This window comes from Sminthopsis crassicaudata, chromosome 1, assembly GCF_048593235.1.
Source record: "Sminthopsis crassicaudata isolate SCR6 chromosome 1, ASM4859323v1, whole genome shotgun sequence".
Taxonomy (NCBI): domain Eukaryota; kingdom Metazoa; phylum Chordata; class Mammalia; order Dasyuromorphia; family Dasyuridae; genus Sminthopsis; species Sminthopsis crassicaudata.
Window position 1 is genome coordinate 372,425,550 of NC_133617.1, and position 25,167 is coordinate 372,450,716.

At 33.6% G+C, this 25,167-nt stretch overlaps 1 protein-coding gene across 3 annotated transcripts in view; it reads right to left on the reverse strand.

The window, feature by feature from the left end:
* The window catches only part of DYM (dymeclin), a 540,520-nt gene that overhangs the window by 512,447 nt on the left and 2,906 nt on the right, over positions 1 to 25,167 (reverse strand). For 2 of the 3 annotated variants that reach the window (XM_074279349.1, XM_074279351.1), the window contains exon 2: positions 7,087 to 7,278. The exons of the other annotated variant lie outside the window; for it this stretch is intronic. In XM_074279349.1, coding sequence (XP_074135450.1) covers positions 7,087 to 7,226 — 140 coding nt within the window. In that variant the 5' untranslated portion in view covers positions 7,227 to 7,278. The remainder of the gene's footprint in view (positions 1 to 7,086; positions 7,279 to 25,167) is intronic. 3 annotated transcript variants of the gene reach the window in all.

Here is a 25,167-nt window from a genome sequence, read left to right on the forward strand (position 1 = left end):
ACCTTGTGGGTGGGAGCTCAGTTGGTATTGAGATCCGCATCATCAACAGGAGGTGTCTCCTTCTCTAATTGGCTGTGCATGTGACCTCATAGACATAGATATAAGTTGTGGGGACCAGGAAGGAAGTGGAGTTCTACTAGCAGTTTACTAGTCAGGAGCTCACTAGGAGTGAGCAGGAGGTCAGAAGGATAAGATGTGAACATGTGGAATAACAGATTGCTCTATCATACATTAAACCATCGCTAGATGAAGTGGTGGCCAAAGATCTCTGAAGACCTCTGAATGAGGTAAGACTGGTATAAGCACTGTGCTAGACAGTGGCCAGAGATTTTTCTGAGGATCTGGGAATTAGGAATGACTGGTAATAGTGGTTCCTGAGTGGGGAGTCATATCAGACAACTCAAATGGCCCAGTCATTTGACCAGCTCAGGATCCATACACCTGCTTTTGACACTACCTGTGTGACTATTATCAAAGGAGATATGTAAAGCATTTTGCAAACCTTAAAACCTAGCTTAATAGTTAGCTATTATTACTACCAATCCATTCCATATTTTTCTACCTTGTCCATAAGAATATCTGAAACTATTGTGTCAAATACTTAATATAAATTCTCTTAACATACCTTAGTATTCTGAGTTCCAATTTCCTGTTAACCACTTTTGTCCTTTACTTTTTCCGTTTGTAAATCATTCTTCTTGGTGGAAAAAACACTGATAAAAATAGCTCTACCTTCTCAGTCTGTCATTGCTCTAGACTGTACTGTCTTTGTTTTGTAAACTAGGACTGGGATGTGTGATTACATTGGTATAGAAACTACTGGATACGGAAACTCCTTCCAATGTGGGTCATCAATTTATACCTTTAGAGAGTGCTAAGTACACTAAGAAGTAAATTCAGGGTATGATCTTCAGGGATCTACAAAACTTCTACAGGTTTAATCAGACTGAATGAAATGAACAATCTTGGAGTCAGAGAACAGAAAATAAAAAATAAACTCCCTTCTTAGAAAAGAGGGGACTAAAAGTGGAGAATGTTATATGCACTGTTGAACACAATCACTGTGTAAACAAATTTTGGTACTTAAAAATTATTTTATGTGTGATAACATTTCTTTGATGATTCTGGAATCAAGTTTATTTATTCATATAAAATATTATTCATATAATTCATATAAAATATGAAAAATCTTATGATAAAATGAAAGTGACCATTGTGGGCTTTGGTGTTTTTTTTTTTTAATTAGTCAACATTCTATGATTAATGTTGGAATTACATTGTGATACATAATTAGCTCATCATTTAGAAAATTAAGCCGAATAACTACATAGAATAAAAGTAATATTCTAGCTTATACTATTTTTTTAAAATGCTGGTAACAATGAAAATATTGATAGCACAATATAATTACTGCTTAAAATGATGACCCTAAGTAATCAAGAGCAGCAAAGTAATGTTTGCTATCTTCTGCTTATGAAAACAAAGAAGCATATAATTAATATATTTTAGAAACATTTTTATTAAAATGAACAACTGGTTTTTTTAGGTCCTTAGAAAAAGTGTGGTTTTCAAGTACCTATAATAGTAATATATGGAGAACAATTTATTTTCTAATGATGCCTAATAAATGAAGGGTTACCAACCTAAAATGATTTGAAACAATACAGAAATACAAGGGCATTACTATTTTTAATAATTATTAATGCACAAATAATTAAATTTTGAGACGCAGAATAACTGCTTTCTTCTACAAAATAGAATATGTGAAGTAATCTGAGTTTTTCAAAAGAAATGATAGCATAAATTAAGATTACTATTGTTAACATTATTTCAATGTAATTAATCTCTTCTTTCTATAGCACAAACTAGAATACATTGCTAACTTATTAAAATTATAATATAAAGCAATCAAATAGGAAATAAACTGTCCAAAGTCTGAACTCTGTCAGATCTAAAAGAAATTTGGCAGGCACTATACCTCAGTATTGTTTAGTTTCCATGAAAGTACATATTCTATGAGAAGGGGTGGTAGACCAATCATGGCCTCTGAAAGTAGTCAACTAGGGAGCTACAGAATAGAACAAACTCTGACTAACAAGCATTTGATAGGTTTGTATTAAATCAGAGAATTTGTAAAGATGATAGACTAATTTCTAATATGATATTAATCAATATAAGTGCTTTCTCAAGCATAATTAAGTTCAATTCTTTTTTTTTCCTCCCAAAGTTAACAAGAATTTAAATGCCTACCATGTGCCTGCAAGTATGATAAGGTTTTCTGATACAAAAGGCCAAATAATCAAACCAAAACATCAAACAAAAAGTCCTTGAAGAGGTTCACTTCTAAAAGAAAAGATATGTTGCTTCTTACTTGGGATCTGAAAATTAATTTGTCATTATTAATGTACTACTAATTATTTTATAATACTGTGTTAATAAGAAGAGATGGAAGCCTAGTGGTTAGAAGGCTGGACTCAGAATAACCGGGTCTTCCCAGATCCTTGAGGACAGGCTTTTGCATTCCTCTTATATTCTACCTGAATTTTGAATCGTGTACATAGTAAGCATTTAATAAATGCTTGTTAACTTATGACTTCAAATTTTGCTTTGGACCCTCACTAACTAGAGAATCAATTTAACTTCTATATGCCACATTCAACTTCCAAAAGACTTATCTACTAACTCATAAAGAGTGATTCCCTCCCCAATGGGAGTAAGTTCTCAAAGAATCATTCAGCTAAGATCCAGAAAATTAAGCACTTTTAAAAAACATTATCTAATTTGATCCTCACAACAATGAAATAAGTACCATTATTATTCCCATTTCATAATTGAGGAAAACAAGGCAAACAGAAGTTACTTTCCCAGGATCATACATCTAGTAAATATGTCATGTTGGATTTGAACTCAGTTCTTCCAGTGTTCCACCATTCACCATCTGCCTTACAAAGTTGGCTCATAAAAGACTGAAAATTCACTTTGAAATTGCTCAGAACAGTATTATTTTCCTGATATAAAACTGGACTAAATGCTGGCATTTCCAAATTTGAAATAGTTTAGTTATACTCTTATAAAGCTTTCTGTATCAACCACAGGAATTAATTTCAAGCCAAAATCATGGTGATGTAAGCATAAGCAAAAGCGCAATTGTGATCTTTTCAAAAAAAAAAAAAAAAAAAAAAAAAAAGCAGATTATGACAATGATATTCTTGTCAAAAAAAAAAAAGGAAAAATTATTTTTGTTTAGAATACTGGACAAATGGAACATAAGTGATTTCACAAAGCATAATCTAATAACTATTTAATTCTAAAGTGTCTCAATTTTATTTAAAAGGCACTATAGTTTTCAAAGATGAGAGAAACATATTATTCTGGCCAACTACTGATGCTGCCAACTTTGTTTTGTCTCTCTCTTTTCACAGCTTTCCCACTTATAATACAAGTATTTGTGACACTGGTGTTTCCAAAACAGGGTCATATAACCTGTGCTTCCAGAACAGCAATTACCCCAAGGTCTGGACCTCCCAAGGCTCATCTCTTCATCATAATAGTGTCAACATAAGAACTTTAATACTGATCCCAGAATCCTTTAGCTATCCAACTCTGACTGTCTCCTCTTTCTGGCAGATTCCATCCAAAACAAATTAGGGGATATGATCTTTAGATGGTATTCAATTGTTTCACCAACAGTAAGTCTAATCTCCAAAAAGTTTCCAAATAAATGTCTCACCAAGTCCAGACAAGCCATGAGAATTGGACTAATTTACATAGGATTCTCAAAGTTTTTGTACCATTTTAAGCATTAGTAAGTTATGAGCAAAGCTTTTATAAAATTTAAGCTTTAGTAGTAGTTTAAAATTGCACAAATATAGGATACCCTGTATTTACAAAGTTAACCATGAAGGAAGCTAACCTCTACCCATTTCTTTCTTCCTTCAACCAATTACAATGTTCATATACCCTTAAATCCCTAGAAATCAAGGAAATCTGGCAAATCATTGTTGATATATATCAGAGATGAGCCATTTTCTATATAAAAGGGAAAACTGATAAGCCATCCTTATTGCAACTTCTCCATAAGCTCTTCTGACATCACAAGTGGCCATGAGCTCTTTGGCAGCCTATATCAAGTCACAGGGTTGAAGACTTTCAATATGCTCCAATTTCAACTCTCCTGAGGCCTCAGTATCCGATAAAGAATATCTTTCAACAAATCTTTTTTGAATAGGTAAGTTTTATATGGGAACTATTTTTTTCCCTTCCCAAATATTAACACTGACTTATGACAAAAGAAAAAGAAAATCATTCTTTTAGCACAACATTGTACAATTCACTAAATTATGACTGACATGATTTTTCCACAGTGCTTAGTTTATGGTCCTTACAATCCTTCTTATGATGTGCAAGTAGACATATTTGCTTCTTAGAATTCTGTAATTGAAAATACCATCCATCCTTCCCTTTGGGGGATTTGAATATAATTTATACATACAAAAAATAAAATACTATAATTGAGGTCACTGTCCCTATGCTGGGACCTTATTCTCTGCTTCCCTATAAGATAAGAACTAGCATACATACATAGAATTTTACCAGGGAAAATTCTCTTAAAAACTGCATTATAATTTTTATCTTAATCTGAGAAAACAAACTAATATCCTACTGCAATGACCAAGCAATTTAGAGGTTCTTTCTTTAATATATGAAAGCTCAATCCCATATTAATTGCTTATTAAACTGTATATTTGTATGGTTATGTTTTCTGCTTTCTTTTGTTTTGATATCTAAAACCAGTCAAGAAGATTGCTTCCCCAATTATAGCTTCACAAATAAATGTCCTACAGCTCCCAAAATATCCCATAATATCTGAGATCATTGATAAAATACCTCAATTCTCCCTTATTAGCCCTCCTTGAATGGGAGAAAGGGGAAGATAAAAGAAATATTCTAATCCTATGATTCTTATCCCCTCAACCAATTTCAGTACTCAAAAAACCCAAAGTGTAGGTATGAGATAGAAAGTAATTGATAACACTGTTCCCTACCAATCACCATGATGGAATCTTGGAAAAGAAGGGAAAATTGCACCTAAAAAGTAAGTAGGACTTTGTTTTTGTATAAAAAAGGAGAAAGCTGAGAAGCCCTTCTCCAGAGCTGTCCCACTCAAGTTGAATGCTAACTTGTAAGACCATGATCACTCTCTACCTCCCCTCATCACTCCTTCTAAAAGTCTTAGTTGATCATAGAGAATATGCTTTAATAAAATTCTTTTTTTTTTCCCCCCTGAGGCTGGGGTTACATGACTTGCCCAGAGTCACACAGCTAGGAAGTATTAAGTATCTGAGACTAGATTTGAACTCGGGTCCTCCTGAATTCAGAGCTGGTGCTCTATCCACTGCGCCACCTCGCTGCTCCCAATAAAATTCTTTTGAACACCTAAGACATACATGAGGTTCCCCCCCCCCTTTTTTTTTCCTACTATGTACAGTGAATTAGAGAAGTCATTGCTGACAAATTTAGGAAGTAAAATGGAGATGAGAAATTAATCAAGTCCTTTCTGATTTCAAGACTCACAATGACAGCAATCATTCAAACTTCAACAGTTAATAATCCTAATTCAGGCAGTATCTGCTATTAATCATAGCAAACATGGACAAAAGAGATTAATCATTTCTTTTCTTTCAACTCTATCAATTTAATGTAATACTGACTCAAATTTATAATACAAATCATTCTCCAAATGATAAATGGTCAAAGGAAACGAACAATTTTCAAAGGAAGAAATTAAAACTATTTTTAGTCATATGAAAAAATGTTCTAAATCACTATTGGTTAGAGAAATGTAAATTAAGACAACTCTGAGGTACTACTACATACCTTTCAGATTGGCTAAAATGACAGGAAAAACATAATGACGAATGTTGGAGGGTATGTGGGAAAACTGCGACACTAATATATTGCTGGAGATGTGAACTGATCTAATCATTCTGGAAAGTATTAGGGAACTATACCCAAAGGGCTATCAAACTATGCATACCCTTTGATTCAGCAGTGTTTCTACTGGGCTTGTCCCCCAAAGAGATCATAAAAAAGAGAAAAGGACCCACATGCTCATAAATGTTTGTGGCATCCCTTTTTGTAGTGTCAAGAAACTAGAAACTGAGTGGCTTCCCATCAGCTGAAGAATAGCTGAATAAGTTATGGTACATGAATGTTATGGAATATTATTGTTCTCTAAGAAACAATCAACAGAATAATTTCAGAGAGGTCTGGAGAGACTTAAATGAACTGATGCTAAGTGAAGTGAATAGAACCAGAACATTGTACACAATAACAAGAAGATTATGCAATGATCAATTCTGACACAGATAGCTCTTTTCAGCTACAAAGTGATTCAGGACAATTTCAATGGTCTTGTGATGGAGAGAACCATCTGCACTCAGAGGACTGTGGGGACTAAGTATCGATCACAACATAGTATTTGCACCTTTTTTGTTGTTGTTTGCTTGTTTTTTTTCTTCCTCACTTTTTTCTTTCATTTTTTTTCCCTTTTTCATCTGATATTTTTCTTATGCAGCATGATAAATGTAAAAATATGTATAAGAAGAATTGCATATATTTAACATATATTAGATTACTTGCTGTCTAGGGGAAAGAGTGAGGAGAAGGGAGGGAGAAAAAAAATGAAACACAAGGTTTCTGCAAAGGTGAATGCTGAAAACTATGCATCTGTTTTGAACATAAGAAGCTTTTTTTAAAAAAATTTAATGTAATACTAAAGTAACTTTCCTTTTTTCTTCACCATATTGAAGTCTCTTCTCACAAAAGTACACCTTACACAATAATCTACAAATGACAGTATGAAATGTGAGTAATTCAAGAAGCATTATCTATTTTACTTTTTCATATAAAACAAACAGCAAAAATGCAACTTTAAAATAATTATACATGAATAATGTACTTTAATGTTCACAGAAACCTTTGCAAGTCCAAATGAAACGATCTCAAATTGACCATATTCCAAAGACTACCAAAGAAAATGTAGCTCACAGATAAAAATCTTCAGAACTTTAGGAAATATCTTACCTGTTAGTTGGTGTAGTAAAAGAAAAAGAAAGAAGTTGATTCCAAAATGGGTCATTCTCAGAGATAGATTCTGTTCCAGATAATCTTTTTAGATACTCATTTTCTGAAAGGTCACTAATGTTGCTGCTGTTTGCTCCCATTTTTTGATCTGGTAGATAAATACTGCTTAAACCTTCATTTCTTCAAGAAAACCTACAAATTTAGGAAAGACATTTTAAACCTATTAAAAAACTATCATAATTAAATACATTGAAATGTCCAAAGCAAAATTATAGGTCTCTTTGATAAGAGACAAATTAAGAAATCAGAAATTAAAATGTTAAAACCTTCTTTAACCAACAGCAATGAGGAATCAGGAATAGAGATCAAAGTGATGCTGCACACACTATAGGTAGAATTCCATTGTTCAAAGAATATTTCTCATACAATAATCTCTTGAAAACATATTTGTATATTCAAATTAATGACTCCTCTTTGAAAGAAAATTCTTTAAAATGAAGTTAACCATGTTCTTTAAAAAAATTACAGAAAATCAAGGAAACCTAAATACAAAAAGAGTCAAAGAAGAAAATATGCAGTACCAAAATGCAGTACCTGTTGTGAGGAAACATAAACCAGCTTGGCTGCTGAGGGTTTGGCCCAGCAAGAAATAAGAAGATGCTAGTTATTTACCATGTAAGAGAATGAAACTTAGTGATCACCATCATTAAGTTTAATTCTGACTTTCATGGCAAAAGTGGCAGGCTGCTATTAGACATCTAATTGTCCGACCATATTAATTTGCCACATAAAACAAGAGAGAAAATGATCTTCACAAAGAGATAGGAGTCCTCCTCCTTCAAACAAACTTGCTAGGGAATTTTCATCTCCTTAAGTTAATGAACCAATTTGATATAACATATAGGTAATACTGCAGATAAATATAATATGGAAGTGACTCTGGGGTTCTCAAAGGCTGTCAGCAAAGCATAAATACTGAAGCAGGTTCCATATCAAGCTGAAAAGGTTTCCAGTGTATTCCAGGAGACAGAATGGACATCAATTGTTTAAGGAACAACCTAGCTAAATTCAAGACAGTTAGTCACTAAGTTAACCACACAGTGATAAATGTGATATCCATAGGAATGCTTCAAAACAGGTGTGTTATAAACTAGACTGATGGAGGGGCCACATCTACTGAATTAAAAAAACAGTTAAGGTTTGGAATTAATCTCATTATCATAAGATAATAGATTTAGGCTTAGAAAGTACTTTAGAGTTCATCTATTTCAACCCTCTCATTTTACAACTGTGATAAATGAGCCCCACCAAAAAAAAAAAAAAAAAAAAGTGCATAGTTGTCCAAGTGTCACTAGAGACAAAGTGTTTTTATATACTTGAATTATAAAAAAGCTGCTTCACACTTTGAGAATATAAAATGCTTCTGTTATTTTTTTAGTGCTTACATATTTTCATGCTTACATGATCAGTTTTATTAATTAGTATTGTCAGACACCATCACATTAGAAATACATTCATCTTATTTTCTAACTTAGCTTTTTTAAATGTATATAACAAAGTCTAAATCCATTATTCTATTTTTTCTAATTTCTAAGCCAAATTCACAGGTCACAGAGAAATATACAGAAATCACTTCCCAAAAAAGAGCATTTAAAAGAAATTAATTTTCACATAATAAAATTAGCTGAGCTCTTCAATATTTACTATTTATTCTTAGCCAGCAGAGGGCAAACTAGTAACTTTAGTGACCACTGAATTTTTCCATTATGATCAACAAATCCATTTTAAAGCAGTTACAAATCATGTTTCATATGAATTTGATCAGAAAATTTCTCGTATTGATAACAATATACTTTGAGATGTATGACATAAAAATTATTCCAGTTATAATCATCACCAATCAACTTTATTCCCCTTCCAATTCCCTAAGGTCCAACCAAATTGGCCTTTCCCACACACATCCTCTCATTTCTATGCCTTAGCACTGTCCATCTCCCTGATACTATATTCTAACATCACTCTTCTTTGTAAATGTACTCTCTTACTTTAAGATATAGATCAAATATTGTGGATATTTGTTGTGATTTTTTCCATGATCCTCCCAACTGTTTGTGCCTTACCTGTAAAACTACCGTATATTTATTTTCCCTGCACTCATATAAATTTTCCTCCTATAAAAGCTAAGTTCCTTTAGACAAAGGATTGTTTCATTCTTTGTAATTGACCCCCAGAATCTACCATGGTATATGGTAAGTGCTTAATAAATGCTTATTTTGCTTGGTTTAAATAAACTATGTTCTCAGTTGGTAAAGAACACTAAATACTGTATAAATCTGGAAGCCTACATATGTGAACACAAATTAGAACTTTAAGGAACTTTAGTGTCACAAATTTGATCACTTTTCATTCTTCTTTGCCACCACCCTTGCTCAGGTAATCATTATCATTTACCTAGCTCTACTGTAATAGATTCCTTTCTACCTTAAACCTTTGCACTCTGCCAAACAATCCTACAGAATACTAACGAGACTGATCTTCTTGATATAGAGCTCTGTCTGGTCATGTCACTTCTCTATTCAAAAGTAGCCAATGGGTCTCTATTCCCTCACATTTATATGAAACTTCTTGTAGTCTGTACTATAAGTAGCATTATAAATTTGATTAAGTCAAACTAATGTATTTTATTCTAAGAACAATTAGATACCTCCATTCAACAAACATCTTCTAAAAAGGATGTTATGAAATCCAACTGAGTTCTCTTGCCTCCAAATACAGATAATATATGTAACCAAGGTTTATGGACAAATTTGTCAGATTCAAGTAAATGTCAGATCCTGTATGAAATTTATCTCAATTTTTTCTCATTTCTTTTTCCAATTTCATTATAGGATTCACTGAACATTTTTCAAAAGCCCCTCAATTTCTAATACTGTATGCATAAAAATATTTTCACGTTTTATGGCACCAGAAATTTTTTCTCCCATTTGGAAGTTTTCTTTATTCAATTTTATTTTAATTTGGAAATGTCCTCTCTCTCTTACCCAAAAGGCAAAAAAATAAAAAATAAAATAAATACAATAGCCATTATACATATGAACTCAGACTAAATATATTTCCACATTAATCATATTCTAAAAAAGGAAAAGAAAGAAAAAATTATGCTTTAATCTGTACTCTGAGTTCATCAGCTCTCTATTGGAAGATGGATAGCCTTTCTCAACATGAGTCCTTTGGAACTATGGTGGATCATTGTGTTACTAAATCTTTCACAATTGATTATCAATATGATATTTCTGTTAACTGTGTAAATTATTCTCCTAGGTCTACTCATTTCACTTTGCATCAATTAGTTTATGAGTCTTCCCAAGTTTGTCATTTTTTAAAGAACAATACTGTTCTATCGTGTTCATATACCCTAACTTGTTGAGCCAATTCCCAACTGAAGAGTATTTGTCATTACAAAAAGAGCCGCTAATTTGGAACTATGCTCAAAAAGTTATCAAACTGTGCATACCCTTTGACCCAGCAGTGTTACTGCTGAGCTTATATCCCAAAGAGATCTTAAAGAAGGGAAAGGGGACTGTATGTGCAAGAATGTTTGTGGCAGCCCTCTTTGTAGTGGCCAGAAAATGGAAACTAGGTGGATGCCCATCAATTGGAGAATGGCTGAATAAATTGTGGTATATGAATATTATGGAATAATATTGTTCTGTAAGAAATGACCAGCAGGATGATTTCAGAAAGGCCTGGAGAGACTTACATGAACTGATGCTGAGTGAAATGAGCAGGACCGAGAGATAGTTGTATACTTCAACAATACTATATGATGATCAATTCTGATGGGTGTGGCCATTTTCAACAATGAGATGAACTAAATCAGTTCCAATAGAGCAGTAATGAACTGAACCAGCTACACCGAGCAAAAGAACTCTGGGAGATGACTATGAACTACTACATAGAATTCCCAATCCCTCTATTTTTGTCCGCCTGCATTTTTTATTTCCTTCACAGGCTAATTGGACACTATTTCAAAGTCCAATTTTTTTGTACAGCAAAACAACTATTTGGACATGTATACATATATTGTATTTAATTTATACTTTAACATATTTAACATATATTGGTCAATCTGCCATCTGGGGGTGGGGGGGTGAAGGAGAGGAAAAATTAGAACAAAAGGTTTGGCAATTGTCAATGTTGTAAAATTACCCATGCATATATCTGGTAAATAAAAACTATTAATAATTTTAAAATAAATAAATAAGTAAAAAGAGCTGCTATAAATATTTTGGTATATATGGGTCCTTTTCCTTTTTCTTTTATCTCTTTGCGATACTTGTCATTCATTTTCAAAGAGGATCAAAATGACATCACTATGTTAAAATCAAGTTACAATGTGTCCGACTATGGCTGATCAAACCAATGCAAGTTCAGAATGCTCTGCCACAGAACATTTGGGGTGGCTTCTCTAATTCTGCATGTTTCGCATTTCCTTTGGGGTAATTCAATTCTTCCTTGCTTTGCACCTTCTCTGATGAGGGCACACCATGCAGAGCAGTCTTGTGCCAGTGTCTCCCATGTCATACAATCAATTCTAAAGTTCTTAGGAGATACCTTGAGCATGTCCTTATATCACTTTTTCTGACCATCTTATTATGAATGCTTGTCTTGTGTGAGTTCCCCATAAAATAATTTTTTTTTTTTTGCAAGAGTACATTTGGCATTTGAACAATGTGGTTAGCCCAACAGAGTTGTGCTCTCCGCAATACAACTGGAATGCTTGGCAATTTAGTTCGAGAAAGGATCTTGGTGTCTGATATTTTATCCTGTCAGGAAATCTTCAGAATCTTCCCAAGACAATTCAAATGGAAGCAATTCAGTTTCCTGTCGTGGCACTGGCATACTGTTCAGGTTTCATAGGCATATAACAATTGGTGGGTAGTCCATTGCTCATACAAATGGTTCTATAAATGTTCAATTTGATAATCTAATACCTCTTCTCTCCCACACTTTCCTTTGAAGCCTTCCAAATACTGAGCTCGCTCTAACAATACATGTGTCAATCTTATCAATGTAAACATCCCTAGAAAGTATTCTGTCAAGCTAAGTGAACTTATCCACAGCATTCAAAACTCCATCATTTACTGTAACTAATGGCTTCACAAATGGACAGTGTAGTGCTAGCTGATGAAGCATCTGGGTTTTCTTGGTGTTAATTATTGGGTCAAAATTAGCATAGGCAGCAGAGACTAATTGTTGCATCTCTGCTTTGGAGGTTACATTGAGTATACAGACATCTGCAAACAAAAAATCATGCACCAACACTCTCTCCACTTTGATTTTCACTAGATGCCTTTACAAGTTGAAGAATATACCATCAATGCAATAGCTGATTTTGATTCCATATTTGTCCTTATTGAAGGCATTTGACAACATGGCTGAAATCATGGTAAAAATCACAGGAGCAAACACACAGCCTTGGTTCACGCCATTGTTGAGTGGGAAAGCTCAAGAGTATTGCCTATTGTCCAGAATTCAGGCAAGCATCCATCATGGAACTGACATACTATACTAATAAGCTTCATGGGGCAACCAGATTTTAACATATTTTTCACAAGCCCTCACAACTGACAGTATCAAAGGCCTTGGTCAGATCTACAAATGTTGTACACAGACCTCTGTTCTGCTCCTGGAATTTCTCCTGTAATTGTCAGGCAGTAAATACCATTTAATCTGTTCCTTGGCCCCTTCTGAAGCCACACTGACTCTCAGGTAGATGACTTTTTTCTAAGTGTAGGGTCAGCCTATTAAGGACTCCTAGAAAGAATTTTGCCAGCAATGCATCAGAATGGGACTTCCCCTATGATTGTCACAGGATACTCTATTCCCTTTAACTTTATAAAGATGAACAAAGGAGGTATCCTTGAACTCCTAGGGCATAACTTCTTTCCATCCAACCTGGAAATTTTTTTTCTTTTTATTATAGCTTTTTATTTACAAGATATAGGCATGCGTAATTGTTCAGCATTGACAATTGCAAAACCTTTTGTTCCAATTTTTCCCCTCCTTCCCCCACCCCTTCCCCCAGATGGCAGGTTGACTAATACATGTTAAATATGTTAAAGTATAGGTTAAATACAATATATATATACATGTCCATACAGTTAACCTGGAAAACTTCAATCAGCTTTTGTATGAGAAAGGGACTACCCACCTTGTAAATCTCAGTCGGAACCAAATCAGCACCCAGTGCGCTTTACCACATGAAAGTAGCCTAATGGTATTCAAAACCTTTTCTTCAATTGGAACTTCATTCAAAATTAGAAAAATTTTTTTAAAGATTTGTACAAAAGATGGAAAAAGCAAAGAAAGGAAACAAAGGTTGAAAACACAAGTGTGACAAGGTCCTAATACAAGCAGTATTAGATGACTGAATGATTCCATTACTGATCACATACTACAAGAAGGTCAAAGGCAAAAAACAAAAGTCATTAGCAAAATACTCATAACAATAGTTTTTGTGGAAACTGGAAACAAAGTAGGCTTATTATCCAGTGAATGATGAACAAACTGGCATATGAATATAATGTAATATTATTGTGCAGTAAGGAATGGCAAATAGGATTAATTTAGGAGAATATGCAGTTTTTTTTAAGCTTTGTGGGCATAGTGCCAAACTCTTCTCTTGAATGGTTGAATGAACTATTTCACAACTCTACCTACAATATGTTAATATATTTATTTTTGCATATTCCTCCAGTATGCCTTCTTGACCAATCTAATGTTACCTTACAATTGTTTTAATTTGCATTTCATTAACTATTAATGAGTGAGCATTTTTTTTCATATATCTCTTGATAACTTTGATTTCTTCCTATGAAAACTGTTCATATTGCTCAATAATTTATTAGTTGAGGAATGGTTCTTAATTTTCTGCAATTTGTCTCAGGTCCTTCTAAATATTTGAAAAATTAATTGTTTTATATTGGACTACTTGCTAGTTAGGGGTTAGGGGGAACACAAAGTTTTGCAAGGGCTAATATTGAATAATTGTCCACATATGTTTTGAAAAATAAAAGGCTATAATAAAGAAAAAAAAAGAAAAGAAAAGAAAAATGAGATACTGCCAAAACAAAAAACAAACAACAAAAAACAACTTTTCCCCAGTTTACCAATTTTATTTGTACAAAACAAACTACAGAAAAACTTTATGTAATAAAAATTATCCATTTTTTTCTTTCATAACTCTTTTTATCCCATCTGATCATGAACACTTCTTTCAATATATCTGACAGGTAATGTCTTCTAAATGCCCCTTACAATATTATTCTTACTATCTAAATCATGTGCTCTTTTTGGAGCATTCACTTCCAGGTAAGTATACATTTATTTATAAATTATATACATGTACTACTGTATATATTATATAAATTTACAGATTACAAAAATAAACTTTATAATACATTGTTAGTTATACATTAATATACTGGTCTACCTGCCATCTGGGGGAAGTGGTGTGGGGAAGAAGGGGAAAAGTTGGAACAGAAGGTTTTGCTGAAAAATTGCCCATGCATATATCTTGTAAATAAAAGGCTATAATAAAAAAATCAATACATTTGTTAGCGAAGCTATGAAATGGCATAATCATTTTAGAAAATAATTTGGAATTACGCAAATAAAGTGACTAAAATGTCTCCATGGGCCAAGAATAAGAACAAAGTCCCCATATATACCAAAATATTTATAACACTATTTTGTATTATAGCAAAGAATTGGAAATAAAGTAGATGCCCCTCAATGGTGGAATAGATAAAACAAATTGTGGGACCTTAATGTAAAAGAATATTCTATTTAAGCAAAGTTAAGTATTATAAATACAAAGAAGCATGGGAAAATCTATATAAACTGATATACAGTGAAACAAGCAGAGCAAAGAAAGCAATATACATACTAACTCCAACAATGTAAACTGAAAGAACACTACACACCAAAAAAATCAAAAGTGAATACAAAAATAATAATAAAAATAATAAATATATATATGTATGTGTGTATATGTATATGTATATATACATATATATATATATATATGAAGCAAGCCAGATGCAAATTTAAAAATGAGAGGACATGTCTCACAACCCACTCCTTCATAGTGTACATAGTTGTTATCGACTGCACATATTTTCAGACTTTTTCAATGTATCAATCTGTTGTGATTATTTTTTTCTCCTCCAAAAAAACACTAGTGATTTTATGGGATGGCTCACTGGGAGAGATACGTGGGATAACTGTAACAAAGTAAGAAACAGAAGACAACAATAAAAACTTAATTAAAAAAAAAAAAAGACTATGGTGAAAGTACAGGTGAAAAGAGATAAGGACTTGTACTAAGATAGATGGAAAGAAGAGCAATAAATTAGAGAATTACAGGAAAGAAAAATGAAAAAAAAAATTAAGGGGCAACTAGATAGAGAGCCAGCCCTGGAGTTAAGAGGACCTGAATTTAAATCAGGCCTCAGATACTTAAATTAATTATCTAGTAAGAGAATGGCTTTACTAACTGTGTCCTGAGCAAGTCACTTAACTTCAACTGCCTCAGAAAAAAAGAAAGAAAAAGAAAAAAATCAAGTTACTGATTGGATATATAGGATGAGAGAGGAGTTGAGGATGCAATAAGCACAAAAACCAGTGAGGGTGGATCATAGAGTATATGAAGGGAATTGATGTTTAAGACTAAAAAATTAAGAAGAGGTAGATTCACTGAGCAGATATTCACTAATATCATAATCCTCAAATATTATTTCTTTGAAAATATGATCCATTCAATGATAGACAGAATCAGCTATACCCAGAGAAGGAACACTGGGAAATGAGTCTGAACTGTTTTTCTTCTCAGGTTATTTTTACCTTCTGAATCTAATTCTTCCTGTGCAACAAGAGAACTGTATGGTTCTGCACACATATATTGTATCTAGGATATACTAAAACATATTTAACATGTATAAGACTGCCTGCCATCTGGGGGAGGGGGTGGAGAGAAGGAAGGGAAAAGTCGGAACAGATGCGAGTGCAAGGGATAATGTTGTAAAAAAATTGCCCAGGCATATGTTCTGTCAATAAAAAGTTATAATATATATATATATATATATATATATATATATATATATATATATATATATATATATATATATGAGATCCATTGATTTCAGAGTGTCCTGGAGAGACTTACATGAACTGACCCTAAGTAAAATAAGCAGAACCAGAAGATCATTGCACATGGCAACAACAAACGATGATTAATTCTGATGGACATGGCTCTCTTCAACAATGAGATGATTCAGATCAGTTCCAATGATCTTGTGATGAAGAGAGCCATTTGCACCCAGAGAGAGAACTGTGGGAACTAAATATGGATCACAACATAGCATTTTCAATCTTTCTGTTGTTGGCTTGCATTTTGTTTTCTTTCTCATTTTTTTCTCCTCTGGAATAACCACGATGCTTCAAGGATAGCAGCACCAAAAAACAAGACAGACTGTCCAAGTCAAACTTTTAAGTCAACTACTACAATAAACCACAAAGGAAATGGGGAATAGAAATAACTGTTCAATTCAGCACCACTCTGAAACTGTCATTGAATAAGCAACATAAGGTAGATCAAAAATATAAAATGGATTAAAAAATGAAGTCTCCAAAGCTATATCTACTATTTCCACATATTAGAAAAATTATTATTATCTCTTCACTTAAAGTCTAACAATATTAACAAGGAGTGATTTTTTATTGATCCATTCCTTTTTCTATAGGGTTCAACTTAAGCTGGATTAAAACTAATCCAAAAATAATGTGTCAAAAAGGAGTTTACTTCATCATATGCCTATATCAAACTGACAAGTTCTCTCAACTTTCAAAAAAATCCTTTAAGGAAATGTGGGGCTTTTTAAATGCTAAAACAGAAATGTTAATTCCACTTTTGCAGGCTACTGTCATCAAAGTACTTAACTTGAATATCTTCTCCAGCAGAGAAATTGATTTGTATGTAAAGAAAGACATTTCACTCTTGTCTTTGTAAAATTTGACTTAGCTACTAACATTTTTCTTCATATATTAGCATCTTCTAAGCATTTCTAACCACTTAGCAAACCGCAGAGATAACTACAGAACCTACCTTGAAAGCCTAAGATTGAAATACATTTTAATTTTCATTTTCCTGAACTTTATTTTATTGCTCACAAGTGAATTTATAAAGACGCCTCCCTATCACATCATCTTACTAAAGAGTCAAAATGAAATAAAAGGCAGGATAAAATCAATAAAAACTTGGTCTTCCAAAAATCTCTACTCTCATGTCTTCAACAATTTCTACTATTTGACTTAAAGAACTATATCTCCAGTCCTAATCTGTCCCCAAATCTAGTCATAAATGACTTCAACCTGCTACTGAATTGTTTCCTCACTTCAAAATCAATACCTCTAAAACACATAATCTTTTCTCCCAAACAACAAAACATTTCCTTCCCAAAATCAATCATCAAATCCAATGAAGGGATTCATTCCACAAACTGTCTCTTGAAGCCACTTGTTTTTTAATTCCCACTAGTACTATCCTACTCTAATCTCTTGTCACATGTCTGGATTACAGTAACTTCTTCTAATAACATTTCTGGCCTCTAATCTCTCATACTATATAGTTGATCTTTCTAAAATCCTCTCTTCCAAATTTCCTCCTACTCTTCAAAACCTTCAATGTCTCTTTACCATTTCTTTATTCAAATCCTATCACAATTTTACCTTTCCAATCTACCTCCTACAATCATCCTCCAACAGCTTCAATCTAAACAAGTGGTCTACTTACTACAAAGGCCACCAAGTGTTGCAATAAATAGAGTGCCAGTCCTGGAGTCAAACTTAAGTTCAAACCTGGCCTCAGATACTTACTAGATGTGAACCTGGGCAAGTCACTAAACCCTGTTTGTCTCAGTTTTCCCATCTAAAATGAACTGGAAAAGGAAATGGAAAAGCCCTCCAGTATCTCTGCCAAGAAAACTCTAAATGGGGCCACAGAGTTGGACATGACTGAAATGACTCAATATCAACAACTACTATTTATGATCACCCAAATACACCAGATTCATTTCCCCTCTTACCTTTACTTACACAGTGCCTCATCCCTTGATTCCCTCTATTCCTATCCTAATCCTTCCTATTCCAAGGAAGCATTTCAGTGCAGTTTTCCAAACTTCTATCCCATGCCTACTATACTTAAGAGTTTATGTTAGACATTGAGGATATAAGCACAAATACAATCCCTAAAAATGTCCTTGCCCCCACAGAGCTGATATGCCACAGGCTGGTATCTCATAATGTCACTGTTGTTTAGTCTTATCCAATTCTTCATGACCCCATTTGGGGTTTTCTTAATAGAGATAATGGAGTGGTTTATAATTTCCTTCTCTGGCTTACTTTTACAGATGAAAAAATTGAGACAAAAATAATGAAGTAACTTGACCAAATCACAATGCTATCCAGATTTCAACTTGGGAAGTCTTCCTAAATTCAAATCTGGCACTCTTAATTACTGGGACACCTAGCTGCCTACATCTCATGTACATAAGATAAATAAAATTAAAGTAATCTGAGAAGGAAAACTAAAGTAACAACTAGATAAGACTGAGACATTCTTTAAGGCACAAGAGAGGAGGATGCATAGGATATTTTGTGCAAAAATGAAGACAGAAATGGAATGTAGACCCTAAAAGGTACCTAGTAGACAATTTAATAGAACACAAAGAACATTAAGAAAACTAATGAAAAATCAAGGCACAATTTGTGACAATCTGAAGAATTTATTTTATCCAAGATGCTTAAATAGGGACTGTTATTCAATTCAATCAGCATTTATTAAGTGTCTACAATGCAGGACACTGTGCTAAATAGTAAAGATAGAAAGAAGGCCTCAATTAATTTATAACTTACTGAAGAATAGAGTGGTATAAAACAAATTCTAAAATGTACCTTCACAGCTAAACTTATTTGGAAAAGGTTCTCATTAGTAGGATTTAGCTGAGTTGAGCTATGAAGGAAGCTAAAAATTCTAATGTAGAAGTGAATTCTAGGCCTCAACGACCTCTGTGGCAAACGCAAAGTTTAGCAATTTAGCTGTTTGGATACCACAGAGAAGGCATAAATAGAAGTAAAGAAAAATTAATCTAGAAAAGGAGACTGTAGGACAGACAGACTATGTTGGGCTTTAAATAAATATTAAGCTAAGGAGTCCATACCTTATCCTGCAGGCAATAAAGAGGCACTAACATTTCTCAAGTTGGAGAATGATATGGTCATAAATCATGCTTTAAAAAGATAATTGTGATGTGGAGAGTGAATTGAAAAGAGACAGACAGCAGAGAGATCAATCAGGGATCTATCATAATAGAAGCAAGAAGTGATAACGGCCTATGTTAGAATAGTGGAACTCTGAACAGGGAGAAGGGGTTTACATGAGAGATGTCCTGCAGTTAAGATTGACAAGACTTGGCAAGTGACTGGATACTGAAGAGAGGAAGGGTTGAAGAAAAGTGAAAAGCTGAGAATGACATAATCAGCAGCATTTATTAAATACCTACTATTTACCAGGATTATCCTAGGCACTGGTACATTGATGCATCTATGACACTAACACAAATGATATAATCAGACTATTTGTCTTGCATGAATTATATATAGAATAGATTGAAAAGGGGAAAGACTTGAGACAGAGACACCAAGCACAAGGCTATTGTAACAGTCCCAGATGAGGGCAGATGAGGAACTGCATAAGCATAATGGCAAAGATGGAAAGAAAGTGATGGATATGAGGAATGCTGTGGAGGCAAAACTAATAAGAATTGATCACCGATTATTTATAGGAGATGAGAAAGCCTTGATAAGGATGATAATGAAAACAACAAAGCTGATGCTTAAAGTTTAAAAAGCACTTTAACTACATTAAATTATTGGCCCTCAATCATGTAGAGCACAATTGTCAGCATTATTACTCCTATTTCAGAGATAAGGAATCTGGGGCTCAGGGAAGTTTCTCTTAGAGGCACACAAATAACAGTCCTAGAGGAAGGATTCAAACCCAGACTACTCTTCCAACTTCAAGTACAGCGATGACAGGGAGATTTCAAATCTAAGTGACCATAACAGAAAATGGTGCCAGTAAGAGACTTAGGGAAATCTTCACAAGAGTTTGGTTTATAAGGAAAGATAATCAGCTTAAACATTTGGAAGGAAAATGGCACTAGGATAACCAGAAATAGACACATAACAGACAGTTGATGACACAGAACTGAATTTTGGGGTAGAAACTAAAACTGGACATTGAGAGATTTGGGATTTCCATGCCTAGAGAGGTTCTAATTTCTCTTCTGAGCTCCAAACTGGAATTATCTATTAATTAGCTTTTTGTACTTCTTAAACTAGAAAGATCCATGAGCAGCTCAAACTCACATACCAAAAGCAGAATTGCTTTTCCCCCAATCTTCTCCTCTTCCCATTTCTTCTAATACTATTATGGTCTCCACTACCTTCTCAGACACACAGATACATAACTCCATTGAAATCCTTTATTTCTCAGTCACACTTACCCTACAGACGCAATCTATTATCAAACCTTATTGTTTCTATTTTCTAAAATTCCCCTTATATATGCCCTTTCCTCCACTTACATAGCCACCACTTTGCTGCAGGCCTTCCTCACTTCATACCTAGATTACTGCAATAGCCTACTGTTTAGTCTCCCTGCCTCAAGTCTTTCCATATTATAATCCATTCTCCACTCCATTATTCAGAAAATATTCAGAAAAGAATTTTTCAAAGCTATGGTCATACTCCTACACACACACACACACACACACACACACACACACACACACACACACACACTCTCTCTCTCTCTCTCTCTCTCTCTCTCTCTCTCTCTTCTTTCCTCTCTCTCTAACTCCAATATTACTTCTAGGAGCAATATAAAATTTTCTGTCTGTGTTTGACATTTAAAGCCCTTTACAACTTGGTACTTTCCTACCTTTCTAGTCTTCTCATATTCTCACAGTCCCATCCTGAAAGACACAGTGACAGTGGCCTACTTGCTCTTCCCAACACATGGTATTCCACCTTAAGACTCTGGGCCTTTTCAATGCACATGTCCCAAGTCCTTGAGATGATCTTCCTTCTTTCTCTGTGTACTGGCTTCTCTGGACTCCTTCTAGATTAATTCAAGTCTTATCTTCAGGAAGAGGTCTTTCCCAAATCCCTTTCCTCCCACTTCTTAAAGTCTTCTCACTTTGTATATATTTGTGCACCTTGTATGTTCGTGGTTATTCACATGCTGTCTCCTCAGTGCTTGATTGTTGATTGACAGAACAGATATGAGATAGATCAACATAGGAGAAAGACTATAGAAAAAGCTTTGGGAGAACACCATAGTTAAGGGGCAGGAGATTGACAATACTATAGTAAAGGAGCCTAAAAAAAATAGTACAACAATACAAAAGAGCACTAAAATGAAATCAAACTGAGCAACTTGTAAAAGCAGAGGACTATCAGGATCAAGCACTATATCTATATACAGATCTGCATATATCTATCTAGATAGATAAATAGATATCTACATACTGTCTAGATATGGTCTCTAATAAAATGTTTTAATTCAGTCATATAGGAAGAATCAACCAGTAGAAGTGAAAGAAATAAAATAACAAGGGAAAAAAACTTCAAAAAACATTTTAAGGAAAAAATAAAAGTAGTCAAAAGGACAAATGAAGAACCAGGAAATTAAAGTATGGAAGCTAAGGGAAGAAAGAAACAATATTAAGGAAAAGGAAGTGGTAAAAAGTCAAAATCAAACGAACTACTTCTGTTAATACATATTTTTAACAACCGTTAAGTGTTTTAGAGGTTAGAGATTTCTTTTTCTAGGTATGATTTCTTTTCATTTTTCTTTAAATACTTGTTTTTGCTAATAAGAGGTGTTTTTTTTATTTTAAAAATATTTTATTTACAAATATTCTTCCTCTCATTTAAGGGCCAATTTCAGTCCTATCTCCATCACAAAGCCTTTCCTGATTGTTCTAGTCTATTAGGATCTCTTCTTCTTAACTCCTATAGCGCTTTTTGCCTAACAGTTAAACTTAGTATAGCGATAGTATTATTGTCTTATTTTTACATATTTGCCTTATTTTTACATAATTTTATACTTATGTCTTTTTTCTCCAATTAGGTTATAAGCTCCAAAAGAGTAGAGAATAAGAATTAGCCTTTTTTTATCCCTCATTAGAACTTAAACATTTTATATTTAATACTCATTAAATTCTGTTAATTAAATTGAAAAAGTATCTAAATTGTTTGTGAAGCTCTTTGCAAACCTGAAAACACTATACAAATACTAGCTATTATTATTATTACCTAATAAATGAATATAATTGTAGCTTAGTGATCTCCACAATTTACTTAATAACTTATCCAAGATTTTTTTAAAGTCTTAAAACTGGAAGTATTTTTTAAAATTTGAAGGGCACATAATTGTTGAATTCCATTCCATCAAAGACATATAAGGAAAAAAAAAAAAGATACATAAGAAAAAATACATTGTTAATATAGAATATCATTGCATCAAGCATATTTCCTACACTAATCACATTGTTGGCAATTCTCCCTTCCATATCCCTTATTAACATTTTTCTCCAAGTGAAATGAAATTTAAATGATCAAGGACATCCATAAAATAATAAATAAGTCCCAAAAGGATGGTTAGAGGTATTTACATGCAAGTTGGGAAAGACAATCCCATCTCCATTTGCCTGTGTGATGATGCCAGTAGGTTCACAGAATGAACATATTTAAGAATATGACTTATTTTCCTCATCCATTACTTCCTTGAGTCATGGACCAACTACCGAAAGCTGAGGAAAACCCTTCATTATTCAGCATCTAAAGTGATTAGTCGGATTCACTATATCCTAGAGATGACTCTAATAACAATTCAAAATTCAAAAGTGGCCTACCAAAAAAGTTTAAATTTTTCATCATTTTTAAAGGGGAATGAGCATAATTTATGAAGTTACATATCAACTTTAAGACAATTGTAAAGGTACTAAAATAATCCAATTTGTAAACATGTATATACAAAAATATAGTAAGATTTTTTCTTTTGTCTAATAAGACATTTATAATCTACAAATGAATGGCGCATAAGCTGGATCTCACAAATCGGACAAGTAAAAAAAAAAAAAAATAAAAAATCATATCCACAGAGTGATGACTAATATTCTTCAAAGTCAAATCAGATATACATATCAAGAAGTGCCACCACACACACACACACACACACACACACACACACACACAGATATTTTCTTCTTTTACCTAGAGGATGAAATTGACCATACCTTCAAGTATCTAAGTGGCACAAAATTGGGAATAATTATTAACATTTTAGGAGACAAGAATCAAATTCAAGATGACCCTGATAAATTAAATATTTTTTAAAAATAGAACGATATAATATAGCAATTCATGCAATGGCGTTTTTTGGTTGTTTGTTTTTTAGGATGAGAGATAGGCATGATTCAACAGAAAAAGTCTTTGGGATTGGGGGGGAAAAGAGGTCGGAAAGGTCCAGGAAGGATTTAAGGGACCAACCATGATACTGAGTTTCATATATTCATTCTGCAAAAAAATTGTTTACTGCCACCTATGTATATATATAGTATTGAGCAGGAGGGGAAAAGAGATAAAGGAAATATAAAACACATACATTAAAACCATGAAAAGCTGTAAAAAAAAAAAAAAAGCAACATTCCAAAAGTCTTAGTGAAATTTTAAACTTTATTTATTAAAGCTTAAATAAGCTTATGAATCATTCACATTATTTATAAATAAATATAAATTAGTTAAATAAATCCTAATAAGTAATGCTTAAAATTTCACCAAGGCTTTTGAGACATTCTATACAAATAAAGGTCAAAAATTATATACCAGCAATAAGTTCAGAGGGTGAGTTGTTCACTATGGTCTGAAGCAATCTGATGGCTTTATGGAAAAAAGTAAGACTAAAGCTTTTTGAAATAATGGATAGGTTTTTGAAGGGGTAAGAATAACACAGAGAGAGAAGAAAAGGAGGGGAGGTAATAAACATTTTATTAAGTGCCTGCTTTATGTGCCAGACTGGACTAAGTATTTTAAAAACATCTCATTTTATTTTCACAACAATCCTGGGAGGTAGTTGCTTTATTATCCCCATTATACAGCTGAGGAAATTGAGAGGAAATAAAGGTTAACTGACTTGCCCAGGATCACACAAATAGGAAGTATCTGAGGCTGGATCTGAATTCATTCTTCTTGTTCACAGACCTAGCACTTTATCCACAGTAGTACCCCACCTCTAGGCAAGGAAGACTGACCTAAGACAAGACAACCAGAGCACTGTCCCTGAGTGTCAAAATTTAGAAGAACACAATTCTTCTCCAGGCAATTTTCATGTGGTTTCCAAGCCTGGTGGCCTTCTACCAGTCCCCTACTTTCATTTCTGGCATTCACATCAACTTCGCCACTACCCCCAACAAAGATTAAAACACATCATTGCCTCAATAGCCTTGTGATTAGTGCAAGGATCAAGGATGATAGTCATCTCTGCCCTTCTCTCCTGTCTGTAGCCTCTTCCCCTTCCACTTCCTTTTGGGGAAGAGGGTAACAGTATTAGCTGGTGGAGGTAAGACTGAGTGCAAGATCACCACTTCCCTACCATAAATGGCTTACAAAAATTCCAAATATTATCACAATGAAAATAAAGGCTAGTATATACTGGAGATGGAGGAGCCAAAGGTCTTCCAGAACTCTCTGAGAGTTCTTTCCCTGATCCCATTTGCCCTGCTCTTTCCTATAGCAGTGCCCTTTTGGCAACTCCCCAAGATCTCTTCCTAAAGCTTCTTCCCTCAATCAATCCATTCCTACTAAGGTGCCAGAATTTATACTTACAGCTCTGCTTTAAAAAAGAAAAGGAACAACATGAGCAAAATCTTCAATTACCAAATGAGGATAATG